Raw genomic sequence first — 21,291 nt, 5'->3', positions numbered from 1 at the left:
TTGATGGGCGTGCAATACGTATCGCAAATAACTTGGTTTTTAAGAACGTTTTCGAAGGCGTGCTGCCTTGATAGCATCGAGATATATGTACTACGTACGTACATATATCGAGATATATGTACTACGTACATACATATATCTCGATGTTTGATAGTCTATTTCTGTAATGAATATTGACCGGAAATTTTTTTATAAATACCTGTAGGGTCTAAAGGTTTTACAAATAGTGTTTTTCTTTTTAATTTTCTGTAGGTAAAAAGGCTACTGAAAACTATGACCGCTACCTACTCATGATTGTGTAGTTACTACACTATGTAAATGCTGGGTACCTTTAGCACGACACGCGTTTATAATTATGCTTATTTTTTATTTTTACATATTATGTTGTCTATTTCTATTTTCTGATCATATTATTTAATTTATTTGTTAAAAAAAATAATTATAATGTGCATGATCATTATAGTGTGTTTGTAGTTTGTGTTTTACTAAGTTTTCCTTACAGTCCTATTAGTTAGAACGGTACAAAATGCACGCAATTTCTGTTCTCTCTTTCATTATTTTAAAATATTTAATTATTCACGGTTCGTTTGGATTAAACTTCCATAAAATAAAACTTAATACATTTTTCATTTAACTCAGACATTTCAACTATTCAACGGGTGTCACAAACACTCGAATCCAATTAAAATCGTTTTGAATTTATACAATACATAATACTTTAAAATGAGTGCAATTTTATATAAAGTTTAAATTGAACTTGTTTAAATATAAAAAGACTATTATTTGAAATGAATGCTTTCTTAAACAGTACCTATGAGTATTAAGTATATCACCTTTATACGTACAGTACACTTCATTAAAAACGTGTTATATATACGTTGGCAGCAAGGCACTCAAGACAGCTTTTGGATCTATTATATGACTACTTTGGCAGCACTCAAGACTGCTTTTGGACCAAATAAATAAGGTTTTTTTTTTTAATTTTTGATTCCATAACAACGCCATTATTTGTATTATTATTGTTATTAGATAGGGCAAGCGAAAATGAAAATGAAAATGAGAATGAAAATGAAATCATGAAAAATGAAAACATTTTTTATTTCATCTACATTATCAATTAATGAACATTAATTTTTTGATAATTCAAATAAATATTTTATTCCAGGTGACGTGGTGCTATGCACTCTACCACTGGGCGTGTTGAAGATAGCCGTAGCGAACAATGGTCAGAATCAGCAGAACTTTGTGCAGTTCGACCCACCGCTGCCTGATTGGAAGGTTTGTCCGTTGGTTGATAGTTTGTGAAATTGTGACGCTATAAACTTACGGCCTTACTAATAAAAAGTTAAACAATGGATAAATTTCAACCATTTTCTACCATAGCTGTGTCCTGCTCTTGCTCACATGAAACGTCAATCATAAAAACAAGACAGGTTATTGCAATATCTAATCCATTGAATAGTGAATGGGTAACATTTTATAAGTAAGACCGTAAATATTAAATAACTAGATGTGCTCCGCGGTTTCACCCGCATTGCTCCGATCCTGTTGGTCTTAGCGTGATGATATGCCTATGATGGCCTATAGCCTTCCTCGATACATGGGCTATCTAACACCGAAATAATTTTTCAAATTGGACAAGTAGTTCCTGAGATTAGCGCGTTCAAACAAACAAACTCTTCAGCTTTATAATATTAGTATAGATGGTACTGTGTTACGTTGTACACGGAATGGCTATAAGAGGTAATTTCCCAACTTATACCAGCGTGATGCATGTCTATCCTTTTCATACGTTATTGGTGTTTACTGTAATATTATAATAGCTACTCTAATAATTAATAGATAGTTATTTCTAAGTTTCCTTAATAAATTGTTTGAAATCTGTTGAGCTATTCTTGAGTAACTAACACGATTTTCTTTCTAGGTAGTTAATACATATATCCTGTGGTATTTTAATTTATACATAATATATTTTATAATCTCTTCATATTTATTCGTTTCTCTACGAAATAACTCTTGATCCGATTTGCTTGAAATTTTGTGTTGTGGACTGTGGATTATGTCCGATAATAACTTAAAGTCTACTCATGCCAACTTTTAATCCATACGCCACGTGTACTTAGCCACTAGCTGAAGAAAAATTGTATTTAGTACATACTTAAAAGGTCAAATCTATTTGAACTTTTGTTTCAAAATCTTGTGTTGGCATTATTAATCGATATATTTGAATAATAAATTATAATCACATTAAATAAGAGATGAAATGTGATACAATGAGTCTTAGTAAAATTTAAACGGCCTAACGCGTCTCTAAGTTTATAAGAACAATTTCAGCAATATTTAGGAACACATCTTAGCAAGCTTCAATTCGACTTGTATGTAACTATACAATAGTGTTGTGACTTTAATTAAAACGTCACTTAATTAATCATCAGGTGGCGGCCATAAAGCGACTCGGCTACGGGAACTTGAACAAAGTTGTGTTGTGCTTCGAGCGCACTTTCTGGGACCCGAGCGCGAATCTGTTCGGTCATGTTGGTACTACGACTGCTAGTCGAGGTGAGTAATATATTCCTTTGTTTATTTTTCTATTGTGTATGTTGGTATAGGTAAGGTAAGTATGCTCTAGGTCAAATCCCTTCAATGAGGAAGGAGCTGTCTCTGTATGTCCTTAACGTCTAAAACAATTCACTGATTTAGATGAAGTTCATTCAAACTAATTCTAATCAAAAAGTTCCTTATATTTTCCTGTTTAAACGCCAAAACTGAGGTCAGTTAACTCATTGATCAAATCTATTGACTAAAATAAAAAGTGCTTGCAAAAAATATATTTTGTAAAATCCATGCCACTTGAGAATAACATTTAAACGGTTAAAAATAAACCTACAAATTGAATGATAAAAGTGGAGGCTTGTTAATAATTCCCCGTGCGATATTATTTAAGAGGCGGGCGCACGCAAAATATATATCAATATTAAACTACACCCAAAAAGCCACAAATTAACCGGCACATCTCGGCTCCCCAAGGATGGCACTCGTAAATTATTTCCCGGTGTAAATAGTGTAAAACGTAGAAACAGCGGTGGCCAACGCGATAACGAATTAAAAGCTGAATAATTTAACGCCAGTGAGCAACCCTGAGGGGAGCCCTAAGCGATAAATCACGGGAACGGGCCGAGACAAGACATTTTTTACGTTATGCTTTAGTACACCTTCTTGGTTCGTTGTGTACTCGGCTAACTTCATTAAGGTGTTGGGAATGCCGGAACAATGTGTAGTGCGATGGATTTTTTCACTTTGATTCAGTGTTTTCGGGCGTGAGCGTTACCTATCTGATTTTGATAGCGTGACAGAATTATGTGGGAAATACAGAGACGCTTGGTGAGGCCGCTTGACGGAATCCAGAAGTTAATTGGGTGCTAAGATTTTAACTCGCACAATGAACGCCTGTGAATGGAATCTGATGGTCTGATATGTTCTGCTTTATATGAAAAAAATAACGAACAATGTTTGCTTGTACTTTTAAGTCCTACCGAACTGATACTTTCCCATTACTTTTGGTTAGCCTAATCACCTATAAACTAGTTAGTTGCAAGATAATATGCCTATTGTCCATCGATTTTTATTTGATGGTGTAGTTTAATGTCACCAACGTTATCGGCCTTTATTTGTTCCCAATGCAGGTTCTTCGAAGATTTAGAATATAGGTACATTCTGACTTTATTTCAATGGTTATGGTTAGGTCGGATTTTCGTCATCACGATGTAATCCTGCAATAAGAAAATATTATTATAAAAGCATTTTTTCCTGTAGGTGAACTGTTCCTCTTCTGGAACCTATACAGTGCTCCAGTGCTATTAGCCCTGGTGGCCGGTGAAGCGGCTGCCGTGATGGAAAACGTGACTGATGACGTCATAGTGGGCAGATGCATCGCCGTGCTCAAGAGCATCTTCGGTCACGCGGCGGTGCCGCAGCCTAAGGAGTGCGTGGTTACAAGGTAAGTTATGTGTTTATTACCCGCGTTTTCTGGTTTCAATCGGGTTGATATGGAAAATAAAATATACCTAGCCTTTATATATTATATGGTCACGTTTTTTTCATTATACATTTTTTTTTATATTTGTGATTTACAATTTTACAATGAAATTTAAAATGAGGTTATTTTTGTTCTATTAGAATTAGGTGTATCGTCAGAAATATACATAATATTATAACGATTACTAGAAGATGCGGATAAAAGATCTACGTTGAACGATTTATATATAGATGCGTTTCATAAAATTACCTTTATTAATTTATCTCCTTCACTTTTGGAAATATACGTTGAATAATTGAAGCCATTAACATGAATATATTGATATGAAATATTTATCGTTTTCACATTATTGTTAAGTACGGACCGTGCATATATCGTACGCAATATATTTCTATTAAGAGACACGTTGGAAGCCCTCCATAATGTATGACGCTCGCAAGAATAGCTTGATGTATGTTTTCGTATGCGGATCGCAATTCAGGCGCATTGTGCGAGCAACATAAAGTGGAGCGATGTACATTTGCGTCTACGCAATTGTGTGGTAATCGCCTCGCTCGACCCATACTTTATGTGTCTAGGAGCGGATTCCGAGAGACATTTGACTTTCTAAGCATTTACATTTGGATCTGGAACGGAGCTCCTCTCGTTTGCTACTCTCCTGGTACCTACTCCGGTTGACTTACTATTGTTTCAAAGTTTACGTGTTTAATTCATTGCCGTGACTTGTGACCCGCTTTTCTGGGAATTGAATTTTAAGCCTATTTGTATTGCCATTGTTTGAACGGATAGTTTTATTAGCTACCTTCGAATGCTGTTTTTGAATATCAATGTAAAGAGCGCGTTGACCTTTTGTTTTTAGGTGAAGCTGTGATTCACACAGTTTGCTTAGATTTTTCTCCTTAAAGCAAATTTATGTATGTACCTAATTATTTAATCATTAATGTTTTTTTTTATATAGATGGCGCGCAGATCCATTCGCAAGAGGCTCGTATAGTTTCGTAGCTGTTGGTTCGTCAGGTGCGGACTACGATTTGCTGGCGGCTCCTGTTCCCGATGCGTCGGGTGAAAACAGGCTTTTCTTTGCTGGTAAGTTTCTTTATATCAACATAACTCAATTGAATCGATAAAAAATTTGATTTTTTATATGTAATGTACATAATTGGTTACCGGTGCATGTATGATGTATACTCAATTGACCCTTAAAATTAAAACCAAAAGAGTAAAATAAAATGACAACAAGCTAGTAAAATATTTAACACAATGACCTCAACTTCAATTTTTGCTATAAATAGCCATAAATATTTATTTCCACTCCAGCAACAGAAATACATCTAATAATTATTATTTTTCTTACCAGGCGAGCATACAATGCGAAACTACCCGGCCACAGTGCACGGGGCTTTCCTCTCCGGTTTGCGTGAAGCGGGTCGACTTGCTGACCTCCTGGTACCTCTGCCTCCAGTAACTAACGCTACTGTGGCCGCTGCTACCGCTAATGTTAACCACTCTTGATGTAAAAAGGTGCCGTCTAAGTAGATGGTTTAATTAGAGCAGATTATTTTTAATGTGGGAGTAAATTACTTTGAGTTAGAGTAGCTTACTTTTGAGTGGTGTAACTACATACTAACTCAAAACTACTCTAGTTAGAGTTAGTGTGTAGATTAGTTTAGAGTTAGAAAGTTTTTGTAGTGAATTACTGAGTTAGAAAAGTTCTGTTGTAAGCTAATTTCGTTTTCTGAAAGTATTGTAACATCTCATAATATTTGTTTTTGTCGTGTAGGTACGTAATATTGTAAAACTTAGTTAACTAACTGTTATTAATAACAGTTGTAAACAATATTAGAAATGTTGATGTAAGAAAATATTATATTCTGATCCACGGCTAGAAAAATTTCTTCTTTAAGGGCCGATTTTTCAATGCTTGGATAAAACTTATTCGTCGAATAATGTACAAAACTACCATTTTAAAAACGTATTCTAATTGCCCGTATTTGACAGTTTACGTGACATTTTAATATTATCGTGTAATACTTTATTGGACGGATAAGTTTTATCCAAGCATTGAAAAATCGGCCCTTAATTATTAAGCCCGTTATTAGAATATTTTAGGATGCTAAGTAGGTAAGTTTATTTTTGTATTGAAGCAACTTATTGATTTTCTTTAGGAAATTTTCTTATTATTAATTCTCATAGACTGTCCACCTTGATATTGTAGACTGTAGTTTAAGATCTTTAGTATAGTTTGCTTTTTTTATAATATCTTATTGATTTCTGTGTGTTAATTTTTTAACATTATTAAGACGTCAGTAAACGACTAAATAATCTTTAAATTGTTTTGAATGTTCTTCATTATAAGTCTGTCTTTTATATGTTAGTCAGTCCTAGAGTTGTATCAATTTTATCGTAATAAGATTTAAATTTGTATATGTATATTAAGAAAGTGTTAAGTCGCCTGTCTATCAAATTTTTTTTTTGCCTATCTTAGTATTGTAGGATCTCGATAGAAGGAAAAGCTTTTTAGTTTTAAGTAAAATAATTGGTTTAAATTAATGTGATTCTTCATGATTGTGATTTGGTTATAATTTTTGCGTAAAATGTACCTAATATCGTTTCATGCGTAGAATGTACTTTTAAGTATTGTGATTTGTGACTTGTGCCTATGAAATTAAAATAAATGATTTTGATTTACTTTGTGTTTTACTTGAGAACCAATATAATATCTGCTACCATTTATTATAAATGAAAATCGAATGAAAAAATAGTCTTATAAGCTACTCTAAATACATTTTCAGACAGCATTAATGTGAAATACTTGTGACTCTTTTCCTATTACTTTCTCTGTAGTATATTACAAATAAAACAACAAAATTACTAGACACTATAAACATCCACTGTTATACCTTCACACGGATAACACAACCAACATCATAATTAACCTCAAAATTCTCCAAAACAAATATCTTTACAGCTCAATAAAAGCCACCCCGCAATATATTCCGAAGTCATAAAATAAATTACGTCTCTAAACAATAACAGAAATTCCGAGTATTACAAAACGCGGTATAAACGAAATTAATTGGACTATTACTGGCTAAACAAACACACCTGCCTATCTTCACCTGTACAAGATGTTATAAAAACAGACTTGATTCTTTTGAGGACAGAAATTAGACTGGTTTGACGATTGGGTAAGAAATAAAAGGAAATGCGAGTGTTGCTTTCTTTGAATAAAGTGACTTAATTTTATGGGTCAAATTCTGGAACCTAAAAACTCTATTCATGATGGTTCGGTATACGTCATAATTATTTTTTGTTATTGATAAGAAACAGTATCATCACCGTCAGTATCAAAACATTTTTTTTTTACATTGACATAACCACAAAGTCTAGAGATTCTTGACTCGGCTACTACCTAATTTTTTCTCAACATGGATGAACCTGGGAGTCCTGGGACACTCTGTGTAAGTAACCAGCAACCAACTATTAAAAAATAATAGCAATCAGCTATATAGGTAGGTACATTATATTTTAATTAACAAAATAACTAACGATATTCCATGGTTTTACTTGTAACTGTACAAGATTAATTGAAGCTAACAAACCAATATAATTAAAAATGTTGCAACACAAACTTTATAGGCTTTGTTTTATAAATTATTTTACCCACTGGCTTCGGCTGAAGGATTTATGTCGCTTTTTAATTACTTTTTAAATTATTTTTAACAACTACTGGCCGTAAATTGAAACGCAGTGGATTACATTTACTGATCTTATCATAGTTAGTAAAAACGTAATTCGAATCGGATTATTTATGATTTTTATTAAAAGTTTTATAATAATTCGGTTGTAGGTAATCGCGCGCTGGTAGAGAAATTAAATTTTTGCTAAAATATTCAACCGCTACTTTTTCAGACAAAAGTATGCACATTTCTTTGAGTAGGCATCTAGTGATTAATATTCATTATGTTTTAAAACATAGATTTTTGAAACACATTTAAAATTAAAGACTGTAACCAACTTTTGTAGTTTTTCAAAAAATTCTTGCGTACAGGATAATATACCTATTACCGGTAGGTACCTATAAGACCTGTTTAAAATTTCAAATGCTTCTATTTTTTATAGATAACATATAAAGCAATAAATTAAAAGACAACTTTAATTGCCTAAACAACTTAATACTACAAAAAATACCTTTAATATAAGACTGTTTTAAAACTATAAAACAATTAATCAAAGAATCATTGGAACAGGAGGGGCTTAAATATTCCGACATCTTAATTTCGAATTAATTGCGTTGAAGAATATAATACCTACCTACTAATAAATCTAACATCGTTATAACACCATAGTTTGCTTTAAAAATAGCTTACATTGAAACAACTTAACAACGTCTCCCTTCTAGTTGAATATTGTACCTTAAATCAATCAGAATAAAAACTATTTTCCGTTGTTAATACGACGAATTATATCTATTTTAGTACGCAATAAAAATTTACTAGACCACGCCCATTGATAAACACAACTGATAAACTGGACATAATGAAGAATTTTTTATTCTCAACGTTTTCACATTGTTGTCTGTTATGGAACAATAATTATTGGAGTAGCTCGTGGAACTAAGTATTTTCATGTATACATGAATTGATAATTACTATAAATATATAAAATTATATATATATATAAATATATAAAATTATATATTATATATAAATTATATATAAATATATAATATATAAATTTTCGAAGCAATTTTATTGATTTTCAAGATATATTAAACCGAATCCAGAAATTCCGTAACGAAAAAACCTCACGCTCCCCACTCCGACGGGCACGGAGGAGTGGCTTGAAGGCATAACATGCAATATCTTTATTCTTTACCTATCTTAAAAAGACGTGTGGCACTCGTCTTTTTATTTTAAATGAAGAGCACTCACTAGATGTACTTTTATTAAAAAAATTTAATTACAAAAACTGAAACCGGTTGCTATGCCGAATGATGATGTATCAAAAACGGTTGTATTTTTAATTGTAGATACAAGAATACCGCGACTCCACACCCGCCTCTGTCTTGACACTTCCCAATTAGTTCTGTCAGTAAAAATGACTACGTTGCGACTAAAAGGGAATTAATATCGGGGATCAGCTATTTGTACTTACCTCTTCCCACTTTGTAGTCCCTTCCGCCCTTCTGTAATTATGCATCAAGATAACGCTGTTTACTTAAGGATTTAATAAGGGTAGGGAAATATTACAAGGACGTGTTCTTATGAATAGTCAATATACTGTTTAGAATATTTTCCTTTGGGTCGTGGAAAATTATGAAAAGATTAAGTAAATGGGTGAAATTGTGTTTAACTTGTGAATAGTAATGTTTTAGTAGATAAATACTGATGTTTTGTATTACCATGTATTACTGTATAATTACAGGAAATTAATTTTGTTTTAAGATAAGTACCTACATATAGAAAAGCTTTCTGAAATAGGTCGCATCTTTTTAATAGTTGTAAATTCTTCTGGACTGTTAAGTTTTTTATTTTATTAAAAGTAAATAGTAAATGTAGGTACTTACATAATTTTAGAAAACATACGTTTGGAACGAAACGGAGGAGATTTTTTTACTGAAAGGTAATGCAAAAAAATATTAGTTGTATAGAAACTTCGTTACAGTTTGCGATACGAAAATATATTATCTAGTTACCTACTTATTTATTTTATTTCACCCTTTACCCATTGTATAAAATAGAAATAGTAAAAGTGCATACGATGCTTTTGGCTTTAAAAACTCTTACAATTTTTTTATTCAATCAGATTCCAATTCAATTAACTTTGTAATAAAAGGCATATTACAGCATCAAATACATTTATTAATGTTCAATCATTCAATGTATATATTATTACATCGATTGTAATTTGTAAATTGTTACTAGACTATACAGCATCCATGATCCATTAAGTTTTAGTATAAAGGCGTTATGTGGCCCTTACAAGGCACAAGGGGTGATTACTGATTACATGCTGATTATTAGCACCGGGTAATCAACCTCGAGTAGGTACCTATTTAACTAGCTTACATTATATTCATAAAATAAGATTTAACTGACATTGTTTATTTTGTATATTTACTGGGTACCTTACAAACAAATCGAACCCTAAACGAACAAAGAATAGATTTTGAACACAAATTACGACTTTTAAAGTGAAACTTTTATTACATCGTCTCAAACTTTTTGGTCTGTGTAGCGCATGTCGCGACCTACTCGGCAGCCGACCGTCACGCGACATGCGCTACACAATGCAGTGTTCGGAACCGTTCGAACAGTTTCACTTTTACCGTGGTTTCAAACCACACAACATATTTTTTGTTACTCTGGAGTTGAATTTGTACACTGCCACCTATTGTTTATTACTTGAACTATCACTGTTAAGTTTTAACTAGTTCTAACTTTTTTCTCTAGATGACGCTAATAAGGTGCTTCTGCGCAACGTTTAAACTGCGCCATCTAGAGTTTTTAGTTGATCTTACTGAGGCAGTATAGGTACATTATAGTTAGTTTTGATCGAATTTAGGCGATTAACAAAAGAGGGCGCTGTTTTCAAAAATATTTCAGTCATGAATAATATTATTATAATAATTATTATTTTAGTAGTGTAGTGTAGTAGTAGTTTATTTATTATTATATTAGTAGTGTCGGTTGCATGCTTTTATTATGTTCTTTTTTTGCGATTAAGATTATAATATAAACATAAATAATGGCAATGTTATATGTGTAGGTTAGAGATACCTACTCACTAAACAATGAAATTAATTAAAATAATTTTTGTGCATAATAATATTATGTACCCCTAGGTATTACGATATTTACATTCAATAATATTATGGAAAAGATCCACGAATGAATTTCCTATTAATATTTAAAATGCAATAGCTTAAAAAATAAATTTTAAACAGCAAACGTATCTTAAACATGTTCCCACAAACATAATTATAAAATTGATATAAGGATCCTTTGTGGATAAGTAAGGATATGGATAATTATTAATTAATTCCCTGTATAATAAAGGCTTAAAACATCTCTTCGGGTTTGTAGAAATAGATGACTATGATTTACCAGTCGGTACCATTATGGTTCCCAAATCGATGTCGGAAATGTAAGACAAGTGGAAAGCCAATTCGACTTCAAACAAAGCGCTTATTTCACAAATTGTTTAATAATCAATTACCGAAACATTTCCCTATTCTTTCTCCAAACAATAGTGATATGGCTATGATCAGCTAGAACAAATGTCAAGGTAATGACACCCATGAACTTGAGATCTAGACATGTTATTATAATGCGCAACGAACCTCGAATTAATATTCCTTATAAATGCCAGCCTATGAAAGTTCAAGCCATTTGACTTTCGAATTTAACACACGTTAATGTTTATCAAATTTTGTGTAACAAAAACCGTAGTTGTAGCAATGACGCTACTGTCGGTTGTGATAATAACGATATTTTTCATAATAAATGTTCGATCTGAAGTAACTAACGAAATTCAATCACCGATACAAAAGCTAAAGGATTTGATATCGAAAGGAGTGAAAGAACATAGCATAAAAATAAATAACTTGCTGAATACAATTGAATCGAATGCGAAGATAGTATTGCAGAAGTTACACTTGAATCAGAAGGAGGAAATTAAAACATCGTCTGAAAAAAACCTAAAGAACGAATTTAGTGACGAATCGAAATTAAAACGTCGAATTATGGAAGATACTGTAGAACATAGTAAAAAGTCTGATTATCAAATTGAATCTCCAATAGCAAGCGAAGTCAGGGAAGAAACTAGTTCTAGAAGTTTTGGGAGTGTCTACCCACCCACGGGATACGGCGTTAGTGCTACCGCAAATTTCGGAGTCCCTACTTATCACCACCATTCCATTGGCTTCGATCCAATCAATATAGTAGTATCAATGTCCCTTATTTCATTCATGCTACAAGCATTACAGGGCCTACTCAATAGAGCCAGGTTTCCAACACCTGTAATCGAAGCGAAAAGTCTAGAACCCTCCGAGAAATTTCTCAAAAACCTACGAGAGAAGAAAACAAAGAAATACCGTAAGGACTTCTTTAAGAAATACAAGTTCTATAAGACCTGAGGAATACGATACACCATTATATTATACGGCACTATTTATTAAGCACTTAATCGTTAGTAAACTTGCGCAGTGTTTAATTGTTGGGAGTAATTAAAGCATCGTCTAAATTAAGAGCAATTTGGTAATTTCGTTTGCCCCAATTCCCTGCACTTACTGTAATTGCAGTTCATGTCGCGTGATATAATTTTCATTTCGTCGGTGTTTTATGAGTCGTAAAAACAAATTAAAATACATTGAGGCTTGTCCCCGAATTGTCTTAAATTAGCACAGTTGCCTCTCCTATGTTTTACATGTGTAAGTATTATTATGCTTACATTACGGTTTATTCTTGTAAATATTATGTAAAATGATGCTCTTCAGTCTTGAGTTTAAAATAAAAATATAAAAACCTTATTAACTCAGTGAAATTATTCGTGATACTTTTATAAATTCGCTTGTGGATACAACAGGAAATATTCCGTCATAATATTGTCATGTCTCGGAACAATATTTCGTAAGCGTCTCACATTTCTTACTGCCTTTCTTATTCTATTGCTACATTTTGTTTTATGTAAAAGTGGTTCATAAATAAACATGAAACAATCTTGTTGTGTTATGAAAAGGTGATTAAGGAATAATACTTTCATTTTATTAGAATGGATTTTCATTGAAATAGGCTGGCATAACTTATACGCAATAGATTACTCAAAATTTTAGGATAAAATAGATTTAGCGAGAATCATGTAATCTTCTATTATGTTTAATGAATTCAAAATTAAATTAATTCAATCAACGTCTTGTGATTCCTGGAGGCATTTGACAAGTCTTATTTTCTTTGGATGAATTAAAACATCACTTTGGACAAGAGGCATCTAAGAAATACAAATTAATTTCTATGGAAACTTTGAAATAATGGAAAATAAATGTTAAAATATAATTAAGTAAGTAAGTAAGTAAGTAAGTAAGTAAGTAAGTAAGTAAGTAAGTAAGTAAGTAAGTACAGTTAAAAGTGATATAATAAAACTATTTACAGATTAACAATCAATAAAGATATGAATAAAGTAAGTAGGTAAGCAACTAAAAAGTTTATGGAGAACAGTAATTCGTACTTAGTCATTGTAATAATTACAATGAATTTTTAAAAGTTAAATATTACCCACTTAATTCATGAAAACATTATTCTTTCAAATAAAATGTACATTTTCAAGAACGAAAATTAAGAGGCAATCCTTACATGATAGGCAAGCTAATCCCGGGATTTCATATTAGGATAAAACAAGTCTACATGCGCTCAGACCGCGGTCTTTTTTCCGAATTTTTAATTTAAATTTTAAGCATTTTAGTGTTGGCTTAGGAAAGGTTTCCGTAAAAATCCCCGTATTATCCCGTCGGATAGTAGACATGCCCTGGGGAGGCGCTGTGTGAACCATGCTTAACGTGTTTTTAAGATTGCTTTTTGTGTTCGCTTTATGTTTACAGGAATTTATTCAGTGAAATTCTGAAGATGGATATTGTTTGTATAAATTTTTTTTTGTACTAATTATACATAGAGAAGAGTTTGTTCGTTTGAACACGCTAATCACAGGAACAACTGGATCGAATTTATCATCTTTCATTAATATTGTGTTCGTGATCCCGTGTGCAATAAGCTATTTAAGTATGACGTGTGAAGCTGGAACGGACCATTTTTTTATATTAATGAAATAAAAGGAAATGTCTGACTTATTTCTTCTTTGTATTTATTATTGCTAAAGACTGATAATTATATTTACAGTCATATTGGAATTAGTTCTCATTCATAGCTTGAACACAGTCAATTTGAATTAAATTCGAATATTTCGTAAGTATGCCCAATAAATACACCAATTAAAATATACGAAAAAAACATATTTGTCAAGTAAAATGGTGGTGTTCCTACTACTTGCGCTAAGCCCACAGGCGGAGGTTAATGCATCACGCCCGATGCTGCGGATTTTGGATTCTGCATAAACTATTCACAGATGAGAGCTCATGTTTGTGCAAAATTTCACATTCTAGCCGTATGTAGCAATTTCGTCGAGATTTCGTTGTTATACAAGAATGTTGCTACAAATAAATCGAGTTAAATAAAAACTTGATACGCTTTTATATGTAATTACTAATTAGTACTATTTACCTTAATGTTGTATTTTATGTTTCATCTGATCAATTCAATGCGCCTACTGAAATTATATTAGCAAGCATTGTATTGCTAATATTAAAATCACAGGCGCAATAATTTTCTGGTTCCAAGTACCTGCAATAATAGTAATAAAACGTTTAGCTTCCAGATTTTTCGAAGAAATATGCATCATTATAACATTGAAGCGTTTATGAAAAGCATTAGAAGTAAAAAGACGGGTTGCACTCCGGGAGTGCCGGCAGAAGTGAAAACTTGATTATGGTATCCGTCTTACGCTTTTTCGATCAGGTCACGTGTCCTGACGCGAGTTTAAGATTGAAATTAAAAATTAATTACAGAAAAAGTGCTCAACGCCGCTAAAGAAGTTTTCACTTCAAAAATAACTTTTTACTTTATTTTTATTACAGGCGAACAGATTTTCTAGAAAATATTATGCTTTAATTTAAGATTTCATCGTTCATGGAACTATCGTATCTCAAATATTCGTAAATTATTGAAATAGTAATGGCATTTTAAAAATAAATATTATTCTTTGCTTCAAGTCAAATAACGTAACACAATCCCGTTCTGCATATCCGTACAATTTAACAAAAGTGACGTCAACCCTTCCGCAGAAATGTTACAATAAATGTCAGGACATTGTGCTTCTTTACAAATGCACCTTTAAAAATTTAATCCACATTTCATACCTCAGTTTTGTTAACAATGGAAGTGTCAAAAAAACGGCCACAATTGGCACCCTTTACATGTCACTCTGAATGTCTTATTTTAATCAGTTAGACGGCTTTGTTAAGGTGACAGATAACTGACAGATTAATAAAGGCATTGACATTTGAGCTTTATCTCAAATGCATGTATCCAAAATGGATTAAAGGATTGTCAGGTAAGAACTTGATAAAAACAGACTCCCAACGTCGCTTCTCATGATCTCAATGCACAAGAATGATTTTAATTATCTTATCCTATTAATGGATCGATTATGGTTCTTAATTAAGAGTAATATCAGTTTTAAGTCGCTTATTACTTATCAAAGCTCAATGAATAAAAACGAATTCCATGGAATACTGATTTAATTTTTAAGATAAAAACGTTTATGACATTGTAGAGCTCTCAGAAATAGTCTCTCCATTGATATACATCCAGTCTTATGATAAAATGCTACCTACTTATATTAAATACACACAAATCCCCCTCTTCCTCCTACCTGTAGGTACACAAACCATACCTATTACCAAACAATATTAAAAAAAGTACCTATTTGTTACTATATTGTACTATAGTACCTACTCTATAATATTTGGGAGTTACATTTGACTATTTATTATACATCACTTTATGTATGTCACAGCAAATTTAAATTGCATATCAAGGGTAACACATGTCATGCAAGTTTTCAAAGTGCTCCCATAATACTGTTTAATCAACATTCGCATACACTGCAAAGTCCAATCTAAACATTCATTAGAATATTTGAATGCAATGCCCACCCTCGATTTAAGGGCTTAAGCTAATTATTATTTAAACATAGTAAAGGGAAGTTTTAATCTTGTAAGTATGTAAGGTGCGACTGGGAGAGCTCCCCTATGAATAAGTTTCTTTTGATCTTTGAACCGAGTGCAGACTCGATTCAGCGATGGTAATAACTTTGAATTAAACGTATATTAAACTGCATTGAAATGAAACGATTTTTGTATTAGACAGCGGACTGAATGGAGGATTATCTGAAATAGTTATTAATACTTCACATGTATCCACATTATTTTGATATAGAAATATTGATGAGAAGCTTACCAAATTTATTAAAATTCCATCAAAGGATTTCCGAGCCTTTCTTTAACGTTCCGAGTATCTACTATATAAAAATAAGTCGGGTTTTCCTTCCTGACGCTATAACTCCAGAACGCACGAACTGATTTCGTCAGTTTTGCATTCGTTGGAAAGGTCTCGGGCTCCGTGAGGTTTATAGAAAAGAAAAGGTGTCTCTGGTGGCGAAACGGAGTTCGCCCGGTTTGCTAGTATTTTATAAAATTATGTAATAACCAAAAATGGCTATGTAATGAATCGATTTTGTTTTATTTTATTTTGTATATGAATTTGTCACTACTATAAATGGGTTTCAGTAACACTTATGAGAAGAGTTAATATTACGTCTTGTAAAAAGTAAGTCTTTTTGTAAGCTTCTTGCTAATTTGACCTTGAATAGAGAGTTGGCAAGAGCGCCTGATATTGCTTTAACCAGAGACGTCAAAGGCGGCGCTCAAGACACACTTGTTTATTTGTAATTGAATATGAAAAATCTTTTTAGCTACAAGAGGCTCCAGATATATACAACACTGGAAGCGATAAAAAGAATAACATTGAAGTAAATATGTCAGAAAATTAATTAAATTGTAGGCTAAGAAGAATTGTAGGTTAAAAATGCCAGAGATATTAAAAAGACGAAAATTGTTACAATTCCGAGTACAAGTTTTGGGGTATTCATATCACAAGGTAGTAAAAAAATATAATTTTTAGCGCCTACACATTTAATATTAGCAATCACTCTGAGAATAAATTTTTGATTGAATTATATTTTGGATTGAAATAAAAAAAGTTATTTATATTATGTTACCTTAATTGTATTACATAAGATGTCAGTTGCATGTGAATTATTGAAAGACTCGTCCAGTGAATGTTATTCATGTTGCAGTCTCTTATGTCAAGGAAATCTTGCAGTGAGCATCGCCACTCGTTCACGTCTAAGAGGAACGGTGAATAAAATGTGAGGTGCTTTTGAATTTAATTTTTATAATTCGTCAGTAGCCAGCCTTTTGAGAATTCAAATAACAAGTCGAGTGGGCTTCGTTGCGAAATTGATTTCAATAGGTGCTTGGGCTTGATATGAGGGTTTCTTTTGGTAATCGAATGAGATGAGGTCATGTTACCATTTTATTGCGTGTCTGAATTCTTATGAACACTCCACGGTAAGGGATCATGATTTTGAATACTGAGAAACTTTTATATCGAAATATCTTACAAATAAATCGCATCTCTCCGTCACTTAATCTCAAATATTACATATTTTGAGAGTCTTTGCCCTATTAGAGAAAGAAGAGAAATGTGTTTTGTATTAGCATCACATCACCGAGGGTTCTTAGACTCAATTATGCTATTTATACATTTTAAAGATCCTTAGGCCCGTACTAGACGCTTTGATGTCTACCCTTAGCGATTTTTGCCTCGTTTTTTTATTAGGCGCAAAATAAATTGGATTAAACATGAAAGATCGGAGCTCTTTCTCAAGACATCGGGTACTTTGAACCTCAATTTAATTAGACGTTAAGTTGCGAAAAAGTTAAATAAAATTTTATCTTTTTTACGGGACAGAAATTGATATCTAAGTTACGGAATCCCTTCGACTATTAACTTCAAATGAAATGTATCGAAGTAACTATTTTTTACTTAGAATGGGTTACAAAAATATCGAAATGTATAAATATAATACCAGAGCGGACAATTTCTATGTCGGAGTAACCTAAAATAAACACTAGTTAGGTTTATCTGTTCCGATCGTAGATTTCAATCCAGGATGATATTTTTTTAACAGCAATAAAATTTCAAATACATAATGTTATATGAAATAAATTAAGAAAAAATAAATTATAAAATTTATTTTTCGATCAATAGGTTTTTAGGCTCTAAAAATTAATGATATTTTAGCAAAAAGTGTAGGGTCAACCAGCAATCTCAATATGTAGGAATTCCTTTATCTCCTAAAAGCCTTGGCAGCGTTATTTACCCACAGCCACCGATTTTATTGGATTGGTAACCGCACAATAAAAGAGCAAATAATTGTTATCTCAGCTACAAAGCCACCCGGCCGTCACTTTATTTACTTTCAACCGATTCCCAGGTTTATATCTTTCGGTTGAGCCTCGAATAAATGCGGTACAATAACAATAAAGTAGGATTTTGCCGCAGATTGCTGACATTTTCCTCAAGACGGGAAGGCCGTCTTATTAAAAAAGCTTTGCATATACAAAGGCGAACGGTTTGGGGTATCAACGATACATTGAAAAGAAAATTGGAGCGTGTATGTTGACTATATTTTATACATTTTTTGTACATATTAAGTCAATTTGGTACTTGCATGAATTTATTTACTAAGTTTGTAGATATTTATCAAATTTCATTATCTATCACTTACATTCCTACAAGGTTAACGGTTTATTGTCTGAACTAATAATGATGCTATTCATTTTTCTGTCTCTATGCATAATTTTCATACGTAGTTACATTTTACTAACAATTCTAATAATTGAAATGTGAAATTGTATCTTATTATTAGCGAGATAACGCACTTTTTCCAATCTACATCGAATTTTCAAAAGCTACAGTGTAATGAAGATTGGAATAAGAAATCTTGATAAAACCATCCAAACTCAATCACGCGTTGAACATATTAGAGCACGTTACCTAACAATATTCTGCGATAAGGAACAAGTTGGGGAAGTGAGCTTGACATAATATTAGTACGTCGGCAGGCCACAAGTTTAGCAAAGTTTCCAGACGTACGATCAATTGTTACCTAATTTAAAGCAAACCGCAATTTCCCCACAGGCTTCTGTCCAAAGTATATCAGTTATTTATTGCTCTCGATTGTTCTAGCAAGCGGCTTTCAAGAATTGGCTTGCATACATGATACTTTACGAATGTTACAAGGTTGGAATGGGAGATATTAGGAATGAATTAATGAAAGAAGCATCAGCATCAGCAGCAGCCAATAGATTTCATTATGAGTTGACAAGGTTTATATTTAGATTTCAAACAACCATTTACTTTGAACCGATTTTATGTGAAAACAAAAATTTCCGAAGCAAAATACAATTTTAATTGTTAATCCCGTCTTAGGCTGATTTCGTCTGTATTCTGTGAAACTCAAATCAAAATTGGGCGATCTTTGATTTGTTATTTGAAGTTGTTAATTAAGCGAAATATATTTAAATATGTTTATGTCATACTGCTATTATTTAAAAACAACATGGATAGTATAAAAATATTCTATGAACTGAACGAAAATCTCAGCATTCTTTAGGGATTGCATAGTGATTCTCGGGACGTGCATGTTCTGTATTTTTCAACCATATACGCTGCTTCTTGAATTTTCTAGACCTCCTACATTCCGCTCGTATTTCCCATGTTCGCCATACATTACATATAAAGATATATAATTAAGTAGTCAGCCATTCAGCCCAAAGTAATGGAGATCCGCGCACTTTAAGGCAGAGCATAAATCCAAGTACTACAATTACCGCAGGGTGAATCTTCGCAATAACTTCTTAAGCAGAGAATAACGTTTTATCTGCAATCGTCGAACATTTATAATAATTACATGTGGCTATTGACAAGACCATTAATATGGGGAGCTTTGTAAGGAACGGGAAGCCGTAGAGACGTTTAAAAATGAGGTTAATTTATTTTTAGTTTGATATTGAGACCTTTTTCAAATGTGTGGTTCAAGTATAATTTATTGATAATGTAAAAAAAAATAATGCTTCTTTTTAATTCGATGGAATTTTGCGTGTGTTTTTATATTTGATTAAAACATATTTAATGCAAATAATCATTTTCCAACTATTAATCATTTTAAAAAGAATTTTACAGATGTGTTTAAAATAAAAAATTTGACTCTTAAAAATTCTTGTTACTTTTATGAAGTGAAATTATAGGAATACATATTATATTTTTCCTACGTGGAATAAATGTTGGAAGCGGTTATATTTCTGGGGATACGTTTTATAAGAAAAATTAAATGTGCCTGGGTATGTACGTGGTTAATAGGGGATGAAGAATGTTTCCTAGAAGTTGATGATATACCTATTTAATGAAATTCTTTTTATTCGTAAAAATATATAGGTAATGATTATTTTATGTTGAGCTAGTAATATAATATATTTTTATAGAATAACTACGTAGTACCTACCTAGAAATACAATTGAAACAAAATTTATAAACTAAACAGAAGTACCTATATAAATAAACATCATAATAAATGTATGATTTTTTGATTTGTATTAAATTAAATGAAAAGAAAAAAGAAAAATTAAATGTGCCTGGGTACGTGGCTAATAGGGGATGAAGAATGTTTCCTAGAAGTTGATGATATACCTATTTAATGAAATTCTTTTTATTCGTAAAAATAATGATTATTTTATGGTAATGGTAATGATTATTTTATGTTGAGCTAGTAATATAATATATTTTTATAGAATAACTACGTAGTACCTACCTAGAAATACAATTGAAACAAAATTTATAAACTAAACAGATGTACCTATATAAATAAACATCATAATAAATGTATGATTTTTTGATTTGCATTATATAGATCGATAAAAATAAAGCTAAAGGTCGTGTCCGCAGTCCGCACTGCGGATATTTTCCGCGCGTATTTTTATCCGCAATTCTGTAACACATAACACATTGAATACACAAATTATCAAAGATGTCCAATTTATGAACTAAAAATTAGCATGAATTATTTGTTGACGCTTTATTAGCAACGTACCTAAAAATTAAACTACCAAAATCGCTAGGCTTTGCATTTTTATAAAATATGTATAAATCTTTTGACGGCTTCGAATACTTGCTATCAAAGCCAGGTTTAAAATAAACCCTGGTTTAAAATGTAACTCTGGTGCTATAAATGTGACGGGCAAAATCCATGGATAGATATTCGTTTGAATGTTTTTAGATAATGTTTACGATATGATATTTGAATCAAAATGTGTGCCGGCTGCTGTAGTTTGTCTAAATAAAGTGAATTCCGCGGGTTTAATAAAAATAGAAGTTAAAATGTTTTGATAGTCGCGGATATAGTTAAAATTGTTGAAGACGATTTGTATCACGGAATTGGATTTTAAGCTTAGTGGCCAGTGTTTAGAAATAAAAATTCAGTTATCGATTTAAATATTATTGGAAGAAAACAGTTATTTA

The 21,291-nt window shown here is 32.0% G+C and overlaps 1 protein-coding gene across 1 annotated transcript in view; it reads left to right on the top strand.

The window, feature by feature from the left end:
- The window catches only part of Su(var)3-3 (lysine-specific histone demethylase Su(var)3-3), a 321,623-nt gene extending 315,690 nt beyond the window's left edge, over positions 1–5,933 (top strand). The window contains exons 13-17 of the mRNA XM_089703152.1: positions 1,166–1,278; positions 2,436–2,559; positions 3,814–3,997; positions 4,995–5,122; positions 5,394–5,933. Coding sequence (XP_089559278.1) covers positions 1,166–1,278; positions 2,436–2,559; positions 3,814–3,997; positions 4,995–5,122; positions 5,394–5,548 — 704 coding nt within the window. The 3' untranslated portion in view covers positions 5,549–5,933. The remainder of the gene's footprint in view (positions 1–1,165; positions 1,279–2,435; positions 2,560–3,813; positions 3,998–4,994; positions 5,123–5,393) is intronic.
- Positions 5,934–21,291: the final 15,358 nt, after the last annotated feature.

The sequence above is a fragment of the Colias philodice genome, chromosome 14, assembly GCF_061535455.1.
Source record: "Colias philodice isolate Cphi_HAF_F1 chromosome 14, ilColPhil1 Martin Lab GWU primary, whole genome shotgun sequence".
NCBI classification, from domain to species: Eukaryota; Metazoa; Arthropoda; class Insecta; order Lepidoptera; family Pieridae; genus Colias; species Colias philodice.
The sequence above is the reverse complement of the archived record's forward strand: the minus strand, read 5'-3'. Positions and strand labels throughout refer to the sequence as shown.